General features: G+C 36.5%; 1 protein-coding gene across 1 annotated transcript in view; it reads right to left on the bottom strand.

Annotated features, from left to right (window-relative positions):
- LOC150075318 (structural maintenance of chromosomes flexible hinge domain-containing protein 1-like) overlaps positions 1 to 25,191 on the bottom strand; it is a 736,477-nt gene that overhangs the window by 272,222 nt on the left and 439,064 nt on the right. The window contains exons 31-33 of the mRNA XM_090388445.1: positions 18,758 to 18,916; positions 9,022 to 9,147; positions 1,010 to 1,092 (exon numbers count right to left, since the gene is read on the bottom strand). Of these exons, the coding sequence (XP_090244571.1) occupies positions 1,010 to 1,092; positions 9,022 to 9,147; positions 18,758 to 18,916 (368 nt within the window). The remainder of the gene's footprint in view (positions 1 to 1,009; positions 1,093 to 9,021; positions 9,148 to 18,757; positions 18,917 to 25,191) is intronic.

Raw genomic sequence — 25,191 nt, 5'->3', positions numbered from 1 at the left:
CTCATTTTAGGAAGTATGTACAGTTGATAAAACAAGTACAAAGAAGGGCAACAAGATTGGTGAGAGGGAAAAAAGAGGGTGTGCTTATGAAGAAAGGCTTAAGTTCTGCAAGTTGCAGCATCTGGAAACTAGGCACCTGCGAGGTGATCTGCGAGGTGTATAAGGTTTCGAATGGTTTGAGCAGGCTGAATGTTGACGGGATACTTCTGCTTGCTCAGATTAAGAACCTGAGTGGGGCATAGGTTCAAATCGAGGAAAGACAGTTGTAGAATAGAACAGATGTGCAGAAATTTGCCTATAGCCAACAGTTAGTTGATTGCTTAAATAAATTTAAGGCTGAACTAAATAAACGTTTGGAGTGACTGGATGGGTGAAATGGGAAGGTTTTTTTTTTTTTCTCTTTCTTTTGGCTGATGATGTATCAGCTTGCTTTCTTGCATCATATGCTTCAACACTAATGCTAATCTTGCTGCCTCTACTCTGCCAGATAGTGACTGGAGGGAGTCCAAGTAGTGTGTGTGTGGGGGGGGGGCATTGTTGAGGGCACATTATCAAGGCTTATGTGGAATGACATATTGATAAGATGACAACCAGCACCTCTTCAACCTAATGCAAAACCAGAGTAAGCACTTGTATTCAAGCAAGTGGGGGATCACACCTAATATTAATTTTCAGCAATGTAAACATTTTCACTGATATTTCAAATAAAACTTACTGCAATAATTTCTTTCTGTAATACTTTGTTCCCCACCACATTATCACTCAAAATCAGATCCCTGTTTAACAGTGCTCTGACTTCCATTTCCTTGCATAATACTGCCGAAATGCAAAAAAAAAAAAAAAAAAAAATGAGTTCACGAAAAAGCTATGTACCTTTAAAATAAAGCATGATTCCATAATATAGCAAGTATTTCAAAGATAAAGTAAAAAAGCTTTGTTATTTGATTAAAAAATATATTTGTAAAAATATCTACAATGATTGGAGGGGAAAAATAAACTGAAATCTTACTTTGTCCGAACTGAAATTGACAATGTACCAAAATCTACTTTTCCTTCACTGTTTGTTTTAATTGGATAAGGTCCTGGTGTTACCTTTAGGGAAAAAAAAAACAGCAAAGTTCTGTGTCATTTCTGCTATGATCATTTTCATCAAATATGCAAAGTGAAAATTTTAGTGGTTTTCATTTATAAAGTTTGGAAATCTGAAATTACTTTTTATTTTAATCAGGAGGGAGGATTTTATTTCTTTAAATGAAGAGAAATATGGATCAGGTGTTACCATCTTTAGGAAACACTTAAAGCATGGAGAAGATTAGAATTATTAGAATTTTCATAGTGCTGTTTCTTAATTATGCCTATACTCTGGAATTTCACTGTGGGATTAGATATTTTTTTTCTGGTAAACCTTTGAAACCTTTTCTGCTTCTGCTCATAATTAAGCCCTCATCTACAACAATCTGTGCCACATACAAAGTCCTTCCCACAACACTTCTCTTAGATTTGTTGTGGCTGTCTACCTGTTTTTTTTATTTTATTATTTTTTTATTTTATTAAACCAGAACAGGCACTACAGAACACCCAATTACAGTGCATGCATAACAGAATGAAAATAATTATAACAATAACAAAAACAGTAATGAATATAATTAATAATATATTAGTAGCTTACCAGGATATACAGTCGAACTTCCCTATAACAAATTCGATAAATCCAGCGAAAAAATTCGTTATAGAGAAATTTCATTATACACAGAAAATATCTTTTTTATTAGAAATTGTTATCTAATTAGAAAATGAAAACGAATCTACATTTATTTTTAATGTATTTTATTTCAAAAACACTTCTTTAAATTACGTTTATACAATTTTCGCCGTATCACAAATTAAAAAAAATCTGTAATTTTGCACAGTACAATTAAAAAATGTCTGATTCTCAAAGAAAACCTCACATTTGTTCAGACCATTAAAAACATTATCAGGAACATTTTCACAAAACTGTAGACCCATACGAACCGTTTTAAAAGCGTTAATCATTTCTTCGCGAGTTGGCTTTTCTACGGGTTGTTCTGATGCGTCTTCAGCGTCATCGTTAATTTCTTTGTGATCATGGTCGCGTCTAACACTGTTCAGCTGTATTTCATCTTCATTTGGATGTTCTGCTGTAGTCAGATCTTGATCAACATAAACATAACTATCCAGTGTTATTTCATTTTCGATGTTTCCCAATGGTTTTAATAATGTCCAAAAGTTTTTCAGTTGTGAAATGGGCAGTTCATCTTGTTCGTCCAGTTGTTTTTCGACTTCTGTATTCAATGCAAATCCCGCTTTTGAAAAGTGTATTCACTGACATCGTTTGTCCAAAATTTTGCCAGTTCAGAGATGCAATCTCTAAGGTTAATTTGTAACCTCCAAGTTTCTATTGACAATTGATCGACGCATTGACAATCTTCATTATATTGATTGACACATTGACAATCTTCATTATTATTCTCTTTCGATAATGCCTTGGTCCATTGGCTGGAGTTTTAATGTTACGTTTGGTGGTAAAAACAACAACTTCATACTTTTAAGTTTGGCAGAAATACTGGCAGGATGTGCCGGACAGTTGTCAGTTACCAACACGATTTTCCTTTTTTCTTTTGTTATACACTTGTCTAGTTTTAATATCCATTCTTCAAAAATATCACTTGTCATCCATGCTTTTTTATTAAAGGTGTAGTCAACTTCCAAAGATTTTATGCCTCTTGGTTTTTGATATTCCGGTGACTAAAAGTCTTAATTTTTCACTTCCTGTCATATTTGCTCCAACTAGCACAGTGATTCTTTCTTTGCTTTGTTTTCTGCCAAAACATTTACCATCCTTAAAAGCAATGTTCTATTTGGTAAACATTTAAAGAATAAACTAATTTCATCAAATTTAAAAAAAAAACATCCTTAGGTTCATATTCTTCCAAAATCTTCTTTAAGGTATTGTTCCTCCAATTGTTGCAATCTTCTTCGCTTACATTAACACTTTCTCCACAAATAACCTTTTCCACAATTCTGTGGCGATTCTTAAATTTATCTAGCCACCCAGTGCTCGCATTAAATTCTGTATGTCCAAGGGATTGTGCAAATTTCAGATCTTGTTGCTTAATTATTAGGCCAGATATTGGGATATTCTTTTCACATATCATTTGCACCCATTTTAGAACAGCTTTATCAACAACTTCTTATATACACAACTTAATTCACTTCTTGTCTGCTCCTCCTTCAATTGCATTTAAAATCGTAGATAAACTGCTTGCAGGTATGCCATATTTCTCCGTAACATCTTTTTTCTTAAAACCCTGGTCAATATCATAACAATCTTTATCATTAATACTTAAAACACTATCTTTTCAACATTCTTTCGCAATTACTGCAGCTCTTGCCGATACATACACCGCAAACTTCGCTGCGCTGGCCATATAGTAAATTGTTAGTACCGCCTACTAATGATGTTCGCTTGCCAATTCAACAGTATCACGTGACCTTTCCTATAAATCACTTTGAAGAAATATACGACTTTGTGAATTTCTTTTATTCTGCTTTCATTCATATATACACAAAAGAAAATTTATGATTAATGTATGCTGTATGTTACTTTTTAGAAAAAAAAAAAAAAATAAATAATGAAAACCATCTACTGGGAGTCCAGTTAGATGAGAACGGACATATCATATAATGATTGACAGGAAGGCCACATGGTACAGTTGAGGTGAGAAGCGAATGTCACTCAGTAGGCGTTACTAAAAACCGACTATGGTAGCATTCTATGTATTGCCACCGCAGCATGCTAAAGGTTTACCGCAGTGAATTTCGTTTTCCCCTGAGCCAACGTCAATTTACAAATCTACCCTATTTATTGTAAAGTTTACGACCACTTTAAAGAAAACCCATTTGGTTTAATAACTGTAACAAAAATGAAACAAAGATCCTCCTACGGGCGTCAATGGCACAAGTGTTCACTAAAAGGATGATTATTTAATTCCAGATGCTAATGTGCAATTTCAGAAGGAAGGAGGCAGTATATTTAAGCGGCTGTTTAGCAGTAAATGCTTGAAAATCTTCAAAAATGCTTTTACTAATATTTTTAAAAATTCATTATAGAGAGACTAACACTTCGCTATATGGGGTTAATTTTACGTGTAATTTCGTTTCAAGGTGCAATGTTTTGCGAAAAAATTCTTAATATAGAGAAATTCGTTAAATAGAAGTTCATAATAGAGACGTTCCATTGTATATATAAAAAAGAAAGTCGAATTAGACTATATAATTTCTTGCATCAATTGCATTAATAGCATTAAGGATATTAACTGAGTTGTCAAAGATATCTAAACTGAGTTAATTTGCAATTGAGGAAAGTCTATTCATAAGACGGTATTTCTCAACATCGCTGTTGGTTGGTTGGATGGATATGAAAAGTCTGCTGATGTCTGGTTGGGTTAGGAGGGGTATGAAAGTTGATCAATTGCAACAGTTAATGTTCTAAAGAATGTTCTAAAGACACTTGAGATTAGCAATATAATTGTTGCTGACAGTTATATGAAATCATCTCCAAAATAAGTTTACTTCAGTCTTTCTTCCTTATAAAAGAAAATAAACAAATCTGCAACCACTGTCAATCCACTGCAGGATGGAAACCTCCTGAATAAGTCATGTTGAGGAAAATGGACCATAATTTGACACACTGGTCGGCATGGGTTGGCAGGTTTCTTCCTACTATATATTTGTTACTGTGTTCATTTTGTCTTTTGAACTTCTATCGATGTATAAAAGAGCCACCAGTCTTTGCTGGCTATTTATAATTATTTTTTGCCCATTTGGTTACCTTTTCCTGTTTTCTGACGTTTGTAATTTTGATTGGCTACTATTGTACCAGGCCACATGAAATTCCTAAATTTGATATCTCAAATAAATCTTTGATATCTTAAAAATGCTTAATCAGGATTAATCTTTATGTCAGTTACTTGACATAAAGATTAAGCATTCAATCCTGCCTATTTGCAGTGGTCATTAAATTATGGTTCAGCACAGTTTAGTACAAAACCTTAGTTTTTGTGTTTTAACCCAAAAAAGTACATTCCATTTCCTTCATTATAATTTTGTATCTTTTTTTCTGTAAACTCTGCTTAATTTCCATGCCGGGATATGTAGTTTAACATTGTGTTTTTCTGTAGCTATTGGTGCAACACACATACATATACAAACAATGCTCTAACATGTATTGGGACATTACATCAAAAAATATCTGGTTAGGAAAAAAAAGAAATTTTAATATAAAGTACAATCCCATATGTTTAATGATATCAATAACCCTCTAGGGAACAGTTTCTACAAGTTTTTACTAGTTGGAGATTGGAATCTTGCTCTCTTAAGGCTGTGGCTAGTTCTATGCTTGAACTTGGACATATTATTCTACTCTTCCCAAAGTGTTCAACTGGATTCAGGACTGAACTTTAAGCTGAAAATGGCTAGTTCAATACATTATTCTTCTCAAACTACTCTTGTACTGACCACATTGCATGACACGGAGTGCTGTCATGCTGAAACAAATATGATTCCTCTCTAGAGAAACACCACAATGCAAGTGAGATATGAGGTGTGGCTATTAAATAACTAATTGGCAACTATTGCAATCAAATAAATATAATGAAATATTTCATACCTTCTAAGTTACCCCCTTCAAAATTATTGCCTTGGGCTCACACACACTGTTCTATAAGTTTCTTCCAGAAACATATCTGGAAGTAATCTTCTGTAAGCCCTTTTAACAGTTGAGCAGTTTTTTTTTTTTTTTTTTTTTTTTTAATGTCTTCAATGATCTGAATATAGGTTTCCTTAAGTACATTTTTCAGTTTTGGGAAGAGAAAAATGTCACAAGGACTTTTTTCACAAAGTCCTGCACCCTGGTGACACAAAGTCACAGGGTGCATGTTCACAGAGGGATTTGTGTCTTGGCCATGAACTGGTAAACAGAGAGCACACTGTGTGCCAGAGCATTGTCTTGAAGGAGCATTCAACCATCCTTCCACAATTTAGGTCTCTTTCTTCAAATGTTTTTCATAGTCTTGTCAGAACTTCAATATAGTATATCTGATTGACAGTCTGATTTGGTGGAGCTTATTCAGCCATAACAATTCATTTACTATAGCAGAAAACAAGAAGCAATGTTTTCATTTTTGGTTTTGAAATTCTTGCTTTTGCTTTTTTGGGTCTAGGAGATTGTTTTGGCCTCCACTGCACTGACTGCCTTTTAGTTTCTGGATCGTAGTGGAACAGGCAAGTTTCATTGCAAGTAATTACAGTACTCAGAAAGTCCGGATCTTCAATTTTTTTTCAAAACATCTTCACAAACCTGGACTCTTTTAATTTTTTGATCTTCATTTAAAAATTTTTGCACAATTTTGGTACACACTTTTCTCATATCTAAATTTTCAGTTAAAATTTGTCTAGCCATTTCTTTATCCATATTGAGTTCGGAAATAACCATCTTAATGCTTAAACGATGATCACCTCTAATCAATGTCCTTAACCGGTCAGTCATCTTCCACGTTCTCTCTTCCTCCTAAAAATCATTTAAGCCATTCAAACACACGAGCTCCACAGTCAATATTAACTGACCCACTAGGCACCCCAAATTACAATTGGCAATGATTCCTTTCCAATGGATCCTCTCTTTCATGGGTATTCTTTGCCTCCTGTTGTTTGGCATTACAAGAAAGTAAAACTGGACAATCTGCACTATTATCTAAACCATGGTTTCCCAATAAATGTGTTAAGGTTGCTCTAAGATAGGAATGTAGCATATCGCAAGTGGCTTATATCCAAATCTTCAGCTTCATTTTTTGCCTACACTCGTGCTCACAACAACAGTATTTAATAAATCCAAATATGAATTTGAACATATTAAGAGATGAAAATTTTCTTCTTCTCTAAATGGTAGCTGGGCATTCTGGTCTCCTACCAAAGCTTTTGGCTGCAATTTCTGCCCATCTACATGCCTACTTCTGTTACAACCTGACAGTTCAATTACATCCTCAGTAAAGATAAAGCTGATTTACGAGGAGTGGTATGAAAGTAATGCCTCCTTTTTTCCCTCAGAAAATGTAATTTCTCAACTATGCCTTTTACATCAATTAACCCACAAAGTCACCATCATTTTCTATGCACTTTTGCCATCTCTGGGTCAGATGCTGTATTCCTGTAAAAGTCCTTGACTCTTAATCTGGAGGGTTTCACGAACACTGTGCTTGAGCTGGTAGTCGCCCACAAAGTAGATTCCATGGAGTGCATCCTTCAGCAGGCCAAAGAGGTGATAGTCAGAAGATGCAAGGTCCGGGATAGGGGGAGGGGGTGAGGAAGAGCAGTGCACTCCAGTTTTGCAATAGCCTCCATCGTGCACAGACGGAGTCATGCATTATCATTATTTATTATTATTAGCCATATGGTGCAAGGAAGCCTGAGGCTTATGCTGCACCAGCAAAAAAAAAAAAAAAAAAATCCGAATTACCCAGAGAGAGAGAGGGAAGTAGAAAGGAATCACCAAGAAAGAGAAGAACGATGATATCCAGCTCAGGACCCTGGGTGTGATGGAGAAGAAGAACCTCAGTAAGGTATGTGTTCAGTCAAACTCTATGGATGCAGGCTTGTTTCCACATATCGATCTGAGTTGACTGTGGTGCCATGCTCCAAGAAGTCCACAAGTAAGACCCCATCTTTATCCCAAAACATGTTGCCATGACTTTACCGACAGAAGGCTGTCTTCTGAACTTCTTCTTGCACAGTGAATTTTGATCGTGCCAGTCAATCGACTGTCTCTTTGTTTCAGAGTCATAATGGTGGACCGACGTTTCACCACCTGTGACTTTCTTATTCCAATGGTATTTTTTTCCCTTCTTGGAATTTCAGATACTTCCTAAAATGGTGATAATTACTGACACCATTTTTAGGAAGCAGAAATCCATTAAATGCCAAGTCTTAAACTATCTCAAAACATTCCATCTGATCAATAATCAGCAATAAGGATTTCACCAATGTCAATCCACTTGTGATATATTTGCTTATATTATCTTTGGAAAAATATGAGGATAAAATTTAGTGAAACTCAAGCAACTGTCTGAGTTTCACCATTTCTAAAGCTTTAGATTGTGTTTGAAGAAAGGTCTTCAAAAAAAATCTTCCATCCAACCTTGTGAACTGCTGACTGTTTTTTGCAATTTGGTTTCAATTTCATTTTTTTTTTTTTTTTTTTTTTTGCCTCTGACTGGTTACTGCAGGTGATGGCAAAAATCTAACTTCTCATCAATGCTGGTTTTCCCCAGGGTTTAATTTTTTTTCTCCCATTCTTTTCCTCATATATTGATGGCCTTTTTTAATGACTGGTAATTTTGCTGATGATAGTACACATTCCATCTTCCAGTTTGAGAAACCTTTCCTTGTGCAAACACATTGCCAAGCGAGTGCATGTGCAAGCATCAACAGAGCTAGTAGCAACAAGTTGTGAATTCTTGGAACCCAAGCTGTCTGCAAATTCTGAAAAATTTAGGGGATTTAATTTCAGATCAATAGAAAAACTAAAATTACTTAGTTAAAAAACTTAAATAAGTTTTTTAAGCGTATTCACAATAAAGGAAATTTATTTTGTTCTCTGCTGTTCACATGCAACAAGCAACTTCTAATTTTAAATGTGGCTTAAAAAAATATTAATAATAACAAAAAAACTCGAGCTATCCATCATTAAAAGTAGAGAAATAAAATATGCATTTATTCAAAGGAATAAATTTATGAATCCTGGGCTGGCAGAAAAAACATTTGGAGAAAAGGATCCTACGCCCATTAGGGGTTATCGCTGCTCCAAATGTTTTCCAATACATTAATCTGAAATTTTCTTTCCCTATGTATCCATTCTTTAAAAAAAAATGGATGCAAGCCTTATGAATTCAGTAAGAAAAGGGGGAGGGAAAATAAATATATGTAAAAATTTTAAATTAATCCTACCTTCAGTGCTTCATCAAACCCCAGCTTAACCTTGATATTGTTTTCTGCACAAGGATTTCCTGCTTCATCACATAATTGCACAACCAAAGGTTTAGGAATTTTACTGTCATGATAGATAGTTATCATCTAGAAAACAATAAATCCCACTACGATTAACAGCAATTTTACAAAATTTCACAAATAACATCCAAAAGTTTAATTCCATTTCATAAATCCATAGAGGGCTCTTTAAAAAATATGAGTGTTATGCTTAGAAAATGTTATAAAAATATTAATTGGCAAATTTAGATTACTGAAAGACAAAAATCAGAAAGAAAAATAAGTGTTACCTGATTAAATAGTTAAAATTTCTTAACAAAAACAGCACATTATTATGCAGTTATGCTTCAAATATATATTTCCTCTCTTCTCCACTACTAACAAGAGAAGCTGTTTGAAATTAGAGAGCTCTGGAATTATGGATGAGTCGAGGACTTGGAAATTAGAAGACGAAACTACTACCATCAGACTTAAATAACATCTTCAGGGTGCAATTCTTTTCAGGAAATATGTATGAATAAAGGTCTATAATTACTCATGTCACCCTTAGATTTCATTATGAAATAAATGGGGATGTAGTTGCACATCTCCAGTCTACAGGGACCTCCACTGAATCTAAGGATATTGTCATTATCATGACTAAAGGTCTGCTAACTTTTTTGTTGTCTCCCTTAATATAACTGTATAAATCACATCCACCACAGGTGTGCCTTTTTATGTTTAGCTTCAACAATTTCTCCTCCACTTACCTCTCAATTATGTGCTTTTTAACTAAGGGCATACCACCAGCTGTCCTGTCTATCCTTTCTGTTCACATCATACTCCCCATATTCAAATTCTGGATTCCTTATATCTCAGTGACAGTCTCTAACAACCACCAAATTGTCTGCATTTAATGACCTGACTAGTACTTGAAATTCATCAAATTTATTTACCATTCTCTTAGAATCAGTATACATGCAACTGTTTTTACTCTTAGTAATGCTAACATGACTCATGTATTTGCTTGTTCCACGAGGGCCTTCATCAGGTCATGAAGTCCCCGACACCTTGTTTACCAGCCCTGAATGTTCCAATAGAAGCAGTGCAAGAATTTACTTTCACCTCTGCCTAAGATTACTGTTAACCTATTAGTCTGTATCCACCCCCCCCTCCTCAGCCTAGCAGTTTTCTGACCCACCTAACACTGCCTCAATAGCACCAACAAATATTCTTGCAACCTATCTATTTAAGTCTATCCCATCCCTGTAAAAACAGTTTCTCCTGTTAATGAGCACAGATAAAAAAAATTCTATCCTATGAGCCTTTTGAAATCTTTCCAGGGCTGAACTGATCGACAAGGCTCTCACCATGTACTCCCTACTATTGTGTCTGGGCAGAACCGCAGATACTTTCAATTTCAATACAAACTTGCTACATTTTCTCAATATTCCTCTGTACTTTAATTAAATCCTCGAATCTCCTACTCTTAATATCATTTTATACCAACAAGTACAATATCACCTTTTGCACCCTTCAAAGATAATAGCTGTTCTACAATGTCATCAACTTTAAACCCTGGAAGACATACCCTGGTCCTATTCCACCTGTTGTTTTTTTGCACAGTATGTATCCTATTTCCCCGATAATTGAGTCACTGACTATTGCTACTTCCTGTGGGACCAAGCAGCTTTGCTACAGATGTCATTGTATTGTCTGATGCTGGGGCTCAAGCATTTGGATGGGTAGCTAAGTTCTTGATGGGTCCCTCTCTTTTAATCCTTTGAGAGCAATAACCATATTCTTCAAGCCCTCATATAATCCCATCACAACATGCTTAATCTCCTCATGCTTTTTTTCAACAAATGCACACAGAGGCACATATATAATCCTGATTTGTTGGAGAACTGCACTATAGTTCTCCTAAAATCAAAGCATTCTTACTAATTTGAGCCCTTTACTTTGATTCTCTAGTCTGAGGCATGGTTTTAGTATAAATTTAATTTAAAAACAACTCACAAAACTAAGAGATCAAAAATCACACTTATTTGACAGCAGTATAAACTACATTATAAAAGTGTTTGCATTTCTATAAATCTATAGTCCTAATAAAAACTCTTCTGATACTGATTACTGCTACAAAACTATGTAAAACCAAAAAAGTAATAACACTTATGTCAATACTATAACAATGACAGAAGAAATATATATCTGTTCTTTTTGCCTGCTTTCAGTTTGATGTATGTTTTACCTAAAAATAAATCCCTGCAATCACCTCAGACAGGGAAATTTGAAAGAGGCTTAAGGTGCTCTGGCCTGTAACTGTTTTGGTAACCCTTGACTGAGAACAGTTTTAACTGGTAATTCATGTATCTTAAAATAAATACTTCTACTGTTTTCTTGATAGAGGGTTGCAGTTGATGGTTTGAACTTTTTATAAAACTTATAAACTGTTCATTGTGGATATATATATATATGCAGTATATATATTTATATGTGTTGGTATATTCATATTCTCTTTACCCAACAACTAGTAAACATACATTGACAATAAACTGGTGAGAGAGAGAGATCACTGATTATCTTAGCCACTCTGCTTTAAATAGATTTAAAAACTTTTAGAGAGAGTTAAAGGAAAATATCTGTGCTAATATATCCTGGTGCGCAAAATTTAAGGACCAGTCAGGTTTTCACCTGTAGCTTCTCATAGGAGTGGCCTGGATATGGGAAATGGGAAAAGCATACCAAAGGAACCTCGTGAGGTACAGAAATGATGAAGGAAACAACATCGACTCAACAACGGAAACAAAACGGTACAGAGGGACTTTATTCAAAAATGGCAACATTGCACTAGCTGCCATGATACAGATGCATCACTGCCAAAGATGGAAAAAAGGGAAGAGGTGGTCCTCAGTAAGAGATATGGCCACCCCTAATGTCGATGCAGGCTTTACACCCCCTGTCCATGCTTAGAACAATGTTGTTGATAAGTTCTTGCGGTAACATCGTCCATTCCTCTGTTTGGGTGTGGACGTGTCGCTAGGCATCTTCCCCAGAGCATTCCATATGTGTTTGATGGGATTTAGATCGGTGGAACGGGCAGGCCAATCAATACGAACAATGTCTTCACTTTCCAAAAGCATGTCAATAGCTGCAGTGCGATGGGGTGTGGCGTTATCATCCATAAACATGAACTTGGGGCCAATGGCACCTTGGAACAGACACACATGGGAAAGGATTACCTCAGCACAGTAGTGTGCACCAGCTACAGTACCACCTTCCAGTATCTGGATTCGTGTATGTCCATCCAAGATAATGCCTACCCAGATGAGAAGACTTCGACTGCCTTATCGATTCCTTTCAGTGATGTTTGCGAGGTGATACTGTGTGCCAACCTCTCTTCAGATTAGCTGACTTCCAGAACCACTGCTGAGACTGAATCTACTCTCAGCAGTAAAGAGTACCTTACCAAATATGGAGGATGCAGAAAGGTCACGGAATGACCACCGCATATCCCCAGAGCAATATGGCCTTAGTTGCTAATGCTCCTAAAAACCAAATAACAAACAAGAGTACCTTAAGTAAAGATTTTGTGGTTGTAACCTTTTTTTTTTTTTTTTTTTGTTAGTTGTTGGCGCATCGGTTTCTGTGGCCATAATGCACCTCCCAAAGTTTTGGCATTTATTCTGATCCAAGCCCGAGGTGGGATTCGAACCCACGACCTTTGGGTTGCCAGGCAGGCACTTTACCCACCCGGCTAGCGGTTGTAACCTTTAGAAATAGTGTTGGTCTTTAAGTTTTGCACACCAGTGCACTATGCAGAGTACTCAGGACAAAAATCTACACAGCAAATTACAGGAATCAAAAAAGTTCTAGTACTTATGCTGGTTCAGAGTTAATTTTTATGGGGGGTTTGCCAAACATTGTCTTTGAAACAGCTCACTTCAGCAACCAGAAATTATGCCCTGGAAGCAGTCTAGTAGGTCTTTTGCTGTGTTTTACTTGTTATTTATTCATACCATGCTCCACCAACTCCAAAGATATGAATCCATATCTTTTCAAGTGAAATTAGCATTAGTATAGGCATACGATGCAAGAAAGCAACCTTATGCAGCATCAGCCCAAAAAAAAAAAAAAAAAACAAAACCCTCCCATTTCACCCCTCCATTTGTTCCAAATGCCTGTCCAGCTCAGCTTTAAATTTATTTAGGCTATTAGCTACCAGAGCAAAAGATGGAAGCCTGTTCCACCAATCAACCACCTGCTGGCTAAAGACAAATTTCCACACATCTATTCTACAATTATCTTTCCTCAATTTGAAACTCTGCCCCCATCAGGTTCTTAGTCTGAGCAAGAGGAAGAATCCCATCACCAGTCAGCTTGCTCAACCCATTCAAGGCCTTATACACCTCAATCAGATCACATCGCAGGTGCCTACTCTCCAGGAACTGCAATTTGCAGAACTTAAGCCTTTCTTGGTAAGAGCACCCCCTTTGTTCCCCTCAAAATCTTGTTGCCCTTCTTTGTACTCATTCTAGCAACTCTACATCCTTCCTAAAATGAGGCCTCCAGACCTGCACACAGTACTCTAAGTGTAGCCTGACCATTGCCTTGTATAATGGGATATTTGCATCCCTGTCAGAAAAATTCCTATATACCATTGACAAGACTCCATGACCTGCCCTGGCAGCCCATCTGCACTGCTCCATGAACTTCATATTTGACTGCACAATTACTCCCAGGTCTTTTTCGCTTTTTACTTCCCTGAGTGTAGTACCACACAGTTGGTACATTTCTTTTTGGTTATTGCTACCCATATGCAGTACTTTCTATTTGTCAATGTTAAGCTTCAGTTGCCACTTCTCAGCCCATTTTCCCAACTTATCTAGATCCAGTTTGAGTATCATACTGTCTTTACTGTCATTAACAACCCTGCCAACCTTTGTATCATCTGCAAACTTGGACATTAAACTTGATATACCTTCATCAATATCACTGATAAATATAGAAAACAACAATGGGCTCAACACCGAACCCTGGGGAACTCCACAAGTAACATTTGTCTACAGAGGGCAGTGTCCATTGATTACCACTCTCTGTCGTCTCCCACTCAACCATCCCTTTATCCATTGTAGCAACTTTCCCTTAATGCCATACCTCTCCAATTTGTACAGCAGTCTTCTAAAAGTTTTCCTGAAATCCAAGTATATGATATAAAAATTATTTTTTGCATTCAGTTCCTTTGTGTTCTTTTGCATTCAGTTCCTCCATCATTTCATCCAATCAAATTGGTCAAAAAAGACCTCCCTTTAACAAACCCATGCTGTGTCTTAACTATTACTGCAGTCTTGTCTAGATGATCCTGCAATGCTTCTTTAACCAGTGATTCCATTATTTTCCCTGGAACACAAGTTAAACTAACAGGCCTGTAGTTACCTGTGTCACCTTTTGAACCCCTTTTGTGATTTGGTGATACATTTGCACACCTCCAGTGAATGGGGACCTCTCCTGAGTCCAAGGAAGCTCTCATAATTATGGCTAAGGGTTTGCTTACTTCCTTTGCTGCCTCCTTTAATATAACTGGATAGATCCTGTCCACCCCAGGTGCCTTCCTTATGTTTAACTCCAACAATTTCTCCTCCACTTTGCTCTCAGTTATTATGAAATCACATAGCTCCCTGTTAGAGTTTGATTAACTTCTGGCACTGCCGTCATTGAATAACTCCTCGTGTGAACGTAGATGCAAAATACTCATTTTGTTTATCAGCTACCTGAGCATGATCATCAATAGTCAATCCATCTATGTTAAGTGGTCCAATCTGATTCATCCCTTTATTTCTAGAGTTTACATAAGTAAAGAACTCTTTAGTGTTTTTCTTTGAATTCTTTGACAAAGATTTCTTGTAATCTGCCTCTGCCAGCCTAACCTCTTTTGTGACTTGATTACAGACTAGTTTATACCTGCCATAGGCTTCTGTGTCACCTGATACTTTATATGCATCCCATACATTCTTCTTCTCTGCCACGAGCCTCGTTAATTCATCTGACACCCATTTAGCCTAAACATTGAATAGCATTTCTTAGTTGGAATGAAAAGCCTAGCAGCCTCCAAAATTAAGTACCTGAAGGCTTCCCATTTAGAATTCAATGTTGGTAACATCGTCAGTTGATCTCACTATACAGAATTTAAAAACTGTCTGAGACCTCTGTAGTCACCTTTACGAAAGCAAAAGCCCTTCCCTTTAACCTTGATGGTAATTACATCTTTAAGTAATTTCCACATCAATACATTGTGATCACTGTTACCCAGTGGTTCCTTTATCTGCAAATTCTTAATGCATAAAGAATCGCTGCTGATAATCAGATCAAGAGTATTACTCCCTCTAGTTGCCTCAAGAACATGTTGCTGTAGAAAACAGTCATCCAATAAATCCACAAAAGTCTTGCTAGTGTGCGAAGTAACCAACCCACAAGTTCCAGTCAATATCTGGAAAGTTAAGATCCCCTATTATAAGATATTCTGGTTTACTGGCTAACTCTATTTCTCTGCACAATTGCTCATTATACTCATCAGATTCATTAGGCCTATAACACACACCTACTCTCATTTTTCCTTTCCCAGTGCTTATTTCACACCAAACAGACTCAACACTGCATTGTCCACCAACATCAATTGGATGCACTTCCTTAGATTTAATGTGTTTCTTAACTAATAGCATAACCCTTCCTTCCTTCCTGTCCTGTCTATCCTTCCTGTACACTACTCTCCAAATTCCAATTCCGCACTGCTTACATCTGTGTCACACCATGTCTCTGATATCCGAACAATATCTGACTTTGGTGTCTTGAGTAGTACTTCAAGCTCATCAAATTTATTAACTATACTCCTAGCATTGGTGTACATGCAAGTATACATGCACCTCTTTTGTTCTCTTAGTTACACTAATACAGCCCATGTATTTATTTGTTCCGCTATGACTCTCAGCAGTAGTGGAAATCTCCGTTGCCTTGCTTTCCAGGCTGCTGCTGCTCATTCTAATTGAATGAGTGCAAGAATCACTTTTGCCTCTGCTTGTGGCCACTATTAATCTTTTAGTCTATGTATCCCCCCCCAAGCTAGCAGTTTTCCGACCCACCTAACGCTGCCTCGATAGCATCAGTAAATATTCTTGCACCCTTTCTATTTAAGTGTACTCCATCCTTGTAGAAGCAGTCTCTCCTTTCAAAAAGCACAGATCAGGCTGAAAAAAAAATTCTACCCCCTGAGCCTTGCACAATCTCTCCAGGGCCCTCATCATATACTCCCTCCTATCGTATCTGGGCAGAATTGCAGACACTTTCACATTCAACCCTAACTCGTGACATTTTTTCAACATCGACCTGTACTTGTTGAGTAAATCTGAAGATCTCTTATTCTTAATGTCATTAGTTTCAACGTGTACAACAATATCAGCTTTTCTGCACTTAAAAGATGATATCCACTCTAAGTCATCAACTTCTGCCACTGGTAGACATAACCTGGTCCTGTTCCACCTATTCTTCTTGCATAGTATATTCCCGTTCTCCCTTACAATAGAGTCACCAACAATAACTATTTCCTTAGGGACCAGTGCATTCTGCCTTGGAGATTGCCTCTGTGTTGCCTAATGAACAGGAGTCAGCTCTGCCGTTGTGCTGGGCAGCTGAGAGCTTGATTGGCCCCTCATATTAATTTCTTTGAGGGCATTTACCCTACACCTCAAGCTCTCATAAATGCCCATCAGAACACTGAGTTGGCATCTAATTTCTTGACACTAGACACCTAGTACACATAAAGGCATCCCCCTTGGCTAGATCATGTCCTGTTTTATAAAGGTCAGCAAATATTTCACATTTCACACATTTTTTGAGACTGATGCGTTGGAGAATCACCCCCTTCGTTTTTCCCCTGAGCCACAACACTCTCGCTAGTCAGTGATCTTTACTTCGCAGTTGTAGTCTGGGTCATGATTTCCATTTAAATACAATTTAATTAGCAATGAAATTTAATAAGATTAATAATATTTTTCATTAATTGATAATAAGCTTGTTTGTTATTTGGTTTTTAGGAGCATTAGCAACTAAGGCCATACTGCTCGCGGGATATGCGGTGGTCATTCCCTGACCTTTCCGCATCCTCTGTATTTGATGGTGACGGGCTCGAACCCCGGTCTAATCAAGAAGCATGTGCTAAGCACTGCTGCTCCTGCCCAGCTGGCTACAGAGGCAGCCCTATAATAATCTAACAGATTCCTAATTGAGTGCTTCGTATTACGCTATCTAGTTTTACTTTATACCTTACACTATCAGTTCGAGATATATATATATAAACATCACGATATTTCTTATCGACTACAATGTGGCGGCTAGTTGAAGAATATTTGCGCCAACACCGCGAATCGTAACTTCCAAAAATCACTAGTTAAATTCAAAATAAGAAGCTAACGAATGCTACTAAATCTATTTAATATCTCTGTAAAACCCAATCTATTATGTTCAAAATCCCTTTACAGCAGCCAAAAATCCACCGAGTGTGGAAGCACAAGGATGCTATGTTTTAAGGAAACAAAAACTGACTATGAAAAATGTAGATGTTTAACTTTATCAGTCAGTCTCCAGAAACTGACTGACTGTGTGTATACCCAAATTGTCACTGAATGCACATATACCTCATTGCATTTGATTACATTAAAGGTTGGCAGGGTTGTTAATGACAGTAATGGCAGTGTGCTACTGCAACAGGATCTAGAAAATTTTGGCAAACAGGCTGAGAAATGGCAACTGAAGTTTAACATAGACAAATGAAAAGTACTGCATATGGGTAGAAGTAACCCCACAGAAATGTACAAACTGCGTGATAGTACACTTAGGGTGGTAGAAAACGAAAAAGATCTGGGAGTAATTGTGCAGTCAGGTACGAAGTTTTCTGAGCAATGTAGATAGGCTGCCCAGAGCAGGTCATGGGGTATTGTCAATGATATACAGGAATTTTGCTAGTAGGGAAAAGGAGGTGATTATCCCTTTGTATAAGGTAATGGTCAGGCCACATTTTGAGTACTGCGTACAGGTCTGGAGGCCTGATTTTAGGATGGATGTAGAGTTGCTTGAGCGTGTACAGAGAAGGGCAACAAGACTGATGAGGGGAACGAAGGGGTGCTCTTACGAAGAAAGGCTTATGTTTTGCAAATTTCAGCATCTGGAGTCTAGGCACCTGTGAGGTGATCTGATTGAGGTGTGGCATTGAATGGGTTGAGCATGCTGAATTCTGATGGAATTCTTTTGCTTGTTCAGATTATGAACCCGAGGGGACATACATTCAAATTGAGGAAAGACAGTTGTAGAATAGATGTGTGGAAATTTGCCTTTAGCCAGCGTGTGGTTAATTGCTGGAGCAAACTTCCATCTGTTGTTGTGGAAGTTGATAGCTTAAATAAATTCAAGGAGGGACTGGACAAACGTTTAGAGGGAATGGATGTATGAAATTTTTTTTTTTTTTTTTTTTTTTTGGCTGATGCTACATAAGCTTATGCACTTGCTTTCTTGCATTACATGGCTCCATTACTACTACTATTACATCTGAATCACAGGCCACACATACCTAATGTACCTAACTAATGAATTTTATTACATTCAGAGCAACTTGGAATATATCGTTTATTTAAATAATTATTCCACTGTGTTGTAATCATAAAAACATTACCTGTTCTGAGACATAATTAGGATATACTATCTTTGCTGGAGGACCAGCAACCATTTCAACACGGACATAATCTTTTAGATCTTTCCACTGAATGCATACTTCTCTGCTTCCCAGTTTGCCATCAGAAAATTTTATGCCACTAATTACAAACCCAGTTGCCTGGAAGAAACAGGAAATCTCAAATTTATTCCAAGTTAAATAAAAAATAGATAAACAAGTAAATACTTCATAAATCATAAATCCAATATACCCTGTCCAAGTAAAACATTATAATTATAAATACTTCCATGTTTTAGCATTCGGTTCCTCCCCACATAGTGGCACATGTGTTGTGGTGAGAACCAGTGCATGTGATACTGCAGGTTTGTGGCATGCAGTCCATACAAAGTACTTGAACAATATGGCCATGGGACATAATTTGACAGACTTCAAAAAAAAAAAAAAAAACACAGATGATTGCTGGGTACTAGTTAAAGGGTGGCAGTATTACAGAAACTGCAAATCTTGTGAGCTGTTCATAGTGTGCTATAATCAAGATGTTCCAAGAGTGAATGAATAATGTACAGGACAGCAGGTGCTGAGTCAATAACTGGCATCCATACACTGTATCGCTGTTCACAGTGAATGTAAGCTATTCTGCCTAGTGCGAGCCAATAGATTAAAGATGGCAGAATGGCTGATGGACTTTAACCAAGACCACAATCCAATGAACCTTCCTTCATTTAGGCCACCAGAGTAGCTATCTAGTCAGGGTTACCCCATGTCGGCCATTGAACACCATCTTTGACCACTGACGACTGAAAAAAAAGTTGCTTTTTCAAATGAATCATGTTTCTTGCTATGCTATGTGAACACTAGATGGTGGGTATGGTGACAAACTGTGGAGAGGAATCATTCCAGTGTCTGGGTGCAACTTAAACAGGCAGGTTGCTACAGTGTTTTGCAGAAGGAAAAAAGAATAAATGAGTATGTTTTAGCAAATCCTTTAAGGAATTCAGTTACTAATAGTCTGGAGATCAGAATATATTTTATATTTTTGTAATTTCTGATCTCAACCAAGTGAAGGAGAATCCAGCTTTAAAATTGGCCCATTTGAGAACACTGAATTCATCAGAGAGAAAAAGAGAAAAGAGAAGACTAAGATTAGTTTCAGCAGAGGCCAACCAAATCATGGAACCATACAACATAACAGAATGAAAATGAGTTTTAATATATTTTGCTACTGTAGAAGGGTTAGAAATGAGAGTTAAATTTTGTTTTAAATTCCACGCACATTTCAGAAATTTAGTCATAGAATCAAAGTAAATTCCAAAGCAACTATGGGCTGCAACTTTTTGAACAAAGGAATTTCCATAACAAGAATAAATTGAAATCAAGTATATGATAGCCCGATGACCGAAAGATGAGCAGATTTTTATGGTTTCAGGGCAAAGCCAATGGAGAGCAGGAAATCACTGATTTTTTTGACAGTTACCAATATACATACCCATCATAAGATAATGGGCTTGATTTCCTCCCATACAAATCCTCTGTGACAGTATAGCAGTTAAGCCACTTGACACTCATTTGGAAAGGTTTGGGTTCAAGCTATCATCAAATAAAGGAATTTCTAACAGCATCTTTAACTGAGACAGTAGTTAGCTGATCTCAAATGGAAGCAGCAGTGTTTTTCCTATGAGTTATTCCAGGTTTATTACTCAGCATAACATGCAAATTGGTCTATGACACATACAATCTACCACCCTATATAGCACTTGAGTTTTAGAAGAGTCCTTGATTTTAGGAGCAAACACAGTTTCAGTATCTTAGTTAATTATCCCATTTGAAATTAAAAATTCTGAGCTGAACTGAATTTTATTGTGATTTTTAAGAGCAAATAGTGATCTCGGCTGGGACTTTGTTATAAAATAGAAAGTATAAGAATGCGGTAATTGTATTTTTAAGGACCTTTACGGTGGGGATATCCCAAATTATAAAAAGGCAGTATTGCGTCAGTCTCTTTAATATTCAACTCAATCTTTCCCTGGTCATATGATGAGAATTTACAAAATATTAAAAAAGAAAAATGTACATTAAATGTTGAATTATTTTCACTTAATAACAATGTCACTATCTTTACAGAATTAAAAACAAAATTATGAACTGTTTAAATACACCAGGGGTGGCCAACGAGTCGACTGTGATCTACCAGTCGATCGTGGCTTTAATTTTGGTTGATCACGACAAATTTTAAATATACAGTCATCCCTCGATTTGCGTGGTCAGATATACTACTAAAATTTTATATTGCAGAGGGTTTTGCTACCTGCGCGTTATTTATTTATTTTTTTTTTTACAAAGCTTCAAAAATTGGAATGAAGAGCAGATTCTGAAATTTTTTTTTTGCATGATCGAATATTTCATTGAAGAAGAAACACATTTCACCATTATAACATAAAATACCACAGAAATCCAGCTGTCGGTATTATTGCAAATTCAATAAGATTGAGTTTACCAACCGTTTATAATTAGATTGCACTAACAGAAAAGTGCAAATTGTTTTTATTGTTTTATGGTCGTGACCTGCAGAAATAGCTTTAGAGAAATATCACAAAGGCATTCAAAACTGATTCCTATAAGGATATAACCAAACAGAGCAATAAACGATGGTGTGTGTCTGGTTATTTTGGAAACCACTTCCTCATTTGGGAATCCTCTTCATCAATTATCCTATGTTAGCTGTTCAGACAGAATATTTTTCCGGTTCATGCAACTTAAAGTGTTTTACTCGGTAAGCAGTGCTTTTGCTGATTTAATAACTGGACAGTACTTATATGTTAATTTAATACCTTTTGATTTAAAATGAATACTATGAAAAAGAGCAAAATGTATCATTTTCATCAAGAATGGGAACCAGAATACTTTTTTGTAATGATAAAAGAAAAATGCTGTTGTTTGATTTGCAATGCTTCCGTGGCTATACCCGAAAAAAGGAAATTTAGAAAGGCACTTCAACGCACTCCACGGTAAATACCAATCGGATTTTCCATATGACCAAAAAATAAATTAGAAGAACTTAAATCCAGATTATTCAAACAACAAAATTTCTTCATGACACCTAATTTACAATCTAAAGCAGTAACTGTAGCATCATTTAAAGTTAGTCATCTTCTTCCAAAAATATGCAAATCATTTTCTGATGGTCAATTCATCAAAGACGCATTTTTAGAAATAACAGATTCTATTTTTGAAAATTTTAAGAATAAAAATGAAATTAGAAGTGCTCCTCAAGATTTGCAATTATCTTGAAATACTGTGATGTGACGCATTGCAAAAATGAGTAAAACTGTGAGTGAACAATTGCGTGCTCATATTGCTAATTGTGTGTCCTTTTCTTTACAATTGGATGAATCTACAGAAGTCAGTCATACAGCTCAATTGCTCATTTTTGTTGTTATGTTTTTCGATGATTCAGCTACTAGAGAAGAACTGCTGGGTATGGTTTCGTTAAAACAAACAACTAGAGGTCCTGATATCTTTAACTCATTCAAACATTTTATTGAAAAAATTATATTACCACTATTTAAGCTCGTATCAGTAACAACAGATGGAGCTAAAGCAATGACAGGGCATCTTAAAGGATTCACTGCATTGTGCCAAAAAGATGATGAATTCCCAGATTTTTTGAGTTACCACAGTATCATCCACCAACAAGTGTTAGCCAGCAAAAGATTAAATACTAAAAGTGTTATGGACATCACTTTCGAAATCGTGAATTCCACCAGACTCTTCAAAAGAGACTTTTCAAAATGCAACTCTGCAGGGCTGTTGTCATGATGCAAGTGATACTTTTATGGCCATTTTCTCTGAAAAGTATTGTGCAATCACATTATCATTAGCAGAGGCATATGAAGCAAGAAAGCAAGCTTATGCAGCATCAGCCAATAAAAAAAAAAAAAAAGAAAAACCCTTCCACTTCACCCCTCCGTTCGTTCAAAATACCTGTCCAGCTGAGACTTAAATTTATTTAGGCTATCAACTTCCACAACAAGGGATGGAAGTCTCTTCCACCAACCAACTACCCGCTGGCTAAAGGCAAATTTCCGCACATCTATCCTACATCTGTCTTTCCTCAATTTGAATTTATGCCCTCTCAGGTGATTATTCTGAGCAAGAGGCAGTATCCCATCAGCATTGAGCATGCTCAAACCATTCAAGGCTTTGTACACCTCGCCGGTGCCTAGTCTCCAGACACTGTAATTTGCAAAACTTGAAGCCTTTCTTCGTAAGAGCAACCCTTCGTTCAGTTCACTAACCTTGTTGTCCTTCTCTGTACTCGTTCCAGCAGCTCTACATCCTTCTTGAAATGAGACCTACAGACCTGTATACAGTACTCAAGGTGTGGCCTGACCATTGCCTTATACAAGGGAATAATCACCTCCCTATCTCTGTTAGAAAAATTCCTATATATCATTGATAAGACACCATGAGCTACTCTTGCAGCCCGTCTGCACTGCTCAGAGAACTTCATATCTGCCTGCACAATTACCTCCAGGTCCTTTTCATTCTCTACAACTGTCAGTGTAGTACCACAGAGTTGATATGTTGCTCTGGGGTTGCTGTTTCCCATATGTAGTACTTTACATTTGTCTATGTTAAACTTCATTTGCCACCTCTCAGCCCATCTGCTCAACCTTTCCAGATCCTGTTGCAGCAGCATAGTGTCAGTAGCATCCTTAACAACCCTGCCAACCTTTGTATCGTCTGCAAACTTGGACATTAAGCTTGATATACCATCATCGATATTATTTATAAATAATAAGAGCAACCTTCATAAGGGTTGCTCTTCATAAGAGCAGCCCTTTGTTCCATTCACTAATATTGTTGCCCTTCTCTGTACTCGTTCCAGCAGCTCTACATCCTTCTTGAAATGAGGCCTCCAGACCTAGAACTGTTTTGCAGTATTTATAGTTCACTGTTTGTTCATGTTCATTAGGACAAATTCATAATGAACAATGTCCCACGAGTCAAAAAGTATGATAAACATGGACTTTGCATTTTATTGAGATTGTCTTGCCTTTTTTGAACCTTGGAGAAGACGGTCTTTCATCAAAAGGATGGGACCTTTGTTTCTAGATCACAGTGATATATCTACTATCCATTACCAGTAATGGTGGAAGAAACAAAGTGTGGGTCAATAGTAGCATGTTGAAAATGTGACAATTTGTCACCCTCTGTAATCATCAGTTAAGTAGTGAGGTATGAAATTGGCTGAAAAGTCCATTGAAAAAGTGTTCAAACAACATAATATAGCTCCTCTGAAAACCATTTTTTAACACTTCATGGATTTCTGTTATACATTTTTCCTAATCTGAGACAAAAACACATGAATTTCCTTCTATTCTACATGTGGAAATTCAGACAGACTGCAAATGAACTGAATGATTCATGATTTATATGATGCATACACAATCTTGATCAGTTGTCAAACAGGTTTTGACAAGTTGTAACTCACTATGATCTTGAAATTTTGAGATACAAAGTAAGCCCCCAATATTTTTGGGGAATTACTTTGTATCTCAAAATATAACATAAAATATCAATTTTTTTTAAAAATTTTTTGATCACACCTAATATAACATATCAAATTTCTCCCAGCAATTAATAATATCACTACAATGTCATTACATTACTCATATATAGAAATATCTTGTGATTATAATTAATAAATAGCTCATTTTAAAAGTTATGCTCAATTATATATGGAATAGAACAATCATTTAAGCTTCTTATAATTTTCTGAAGGATGTCATGTGAAAATCAGAGTGCATAACCAACTGAAACTAAGCACTAAAGTTATGAAGGGAAACACACACACACACACACACACACACACACACACACACACACACACACACACACACACACACACACACACACACACACACACACACACACACACACACTGAAATTATGATTAAAATATTTTAATTGACACAGGTTGTACTGATGAGAGAGAGAGAGATAACTACTAATACTATTAGCATTCAAAATGGATTCACCACCAAGCCAAAGTTTTGGAATTTTATGCCTTTAAGGAATTAAAAATTAAATACCGGCATTCACTTTTAATTAATGTTAATAGCAGCCAACCTAAACAAAACATACTAATGTTTTGATTCAAGTAAGAGCTGCCAAAAAAAATAAAATAAAAATAAATAAATAAGGAAACTTCTTCTCAATAACAATCCCCATTCATTAGAATTTCTATACCTGATGACATGAGGCTTCAGGTATAGGAATTATCGTGACACTTACTTCAGGCTGTTATAGATTTGCTTTCAGATATTCCAAGATATGCTATGCATGCTACCTGAGAGTCTAAAATGCTGATGGAAATGATATTCAGGTGACACTCAAGTCAAGTGGACTTAATTTCGGCAAAGTCCGGTCAG

This window comes from Mastigoproctus giganteus, chromosome 14 (assembly GCF_048544385.1).
Source record: "Mastigoproctus giganteus isolate SK-2022 chromosome 14, ASM4854438v1, whole genome shotgun sequence".
NCBI classification, from domain to species: Eukaryota; Metazoa; Arthropoda; class Arachnida; order Uropygi; family Thelyphonidae; genus Mastigoproctus; species Mastigoproctus giganteus.
Note: the sequence above shows the minus strand (reverse complement) of the source record. Positions and strands in the feature narration are given on the sequence as shown.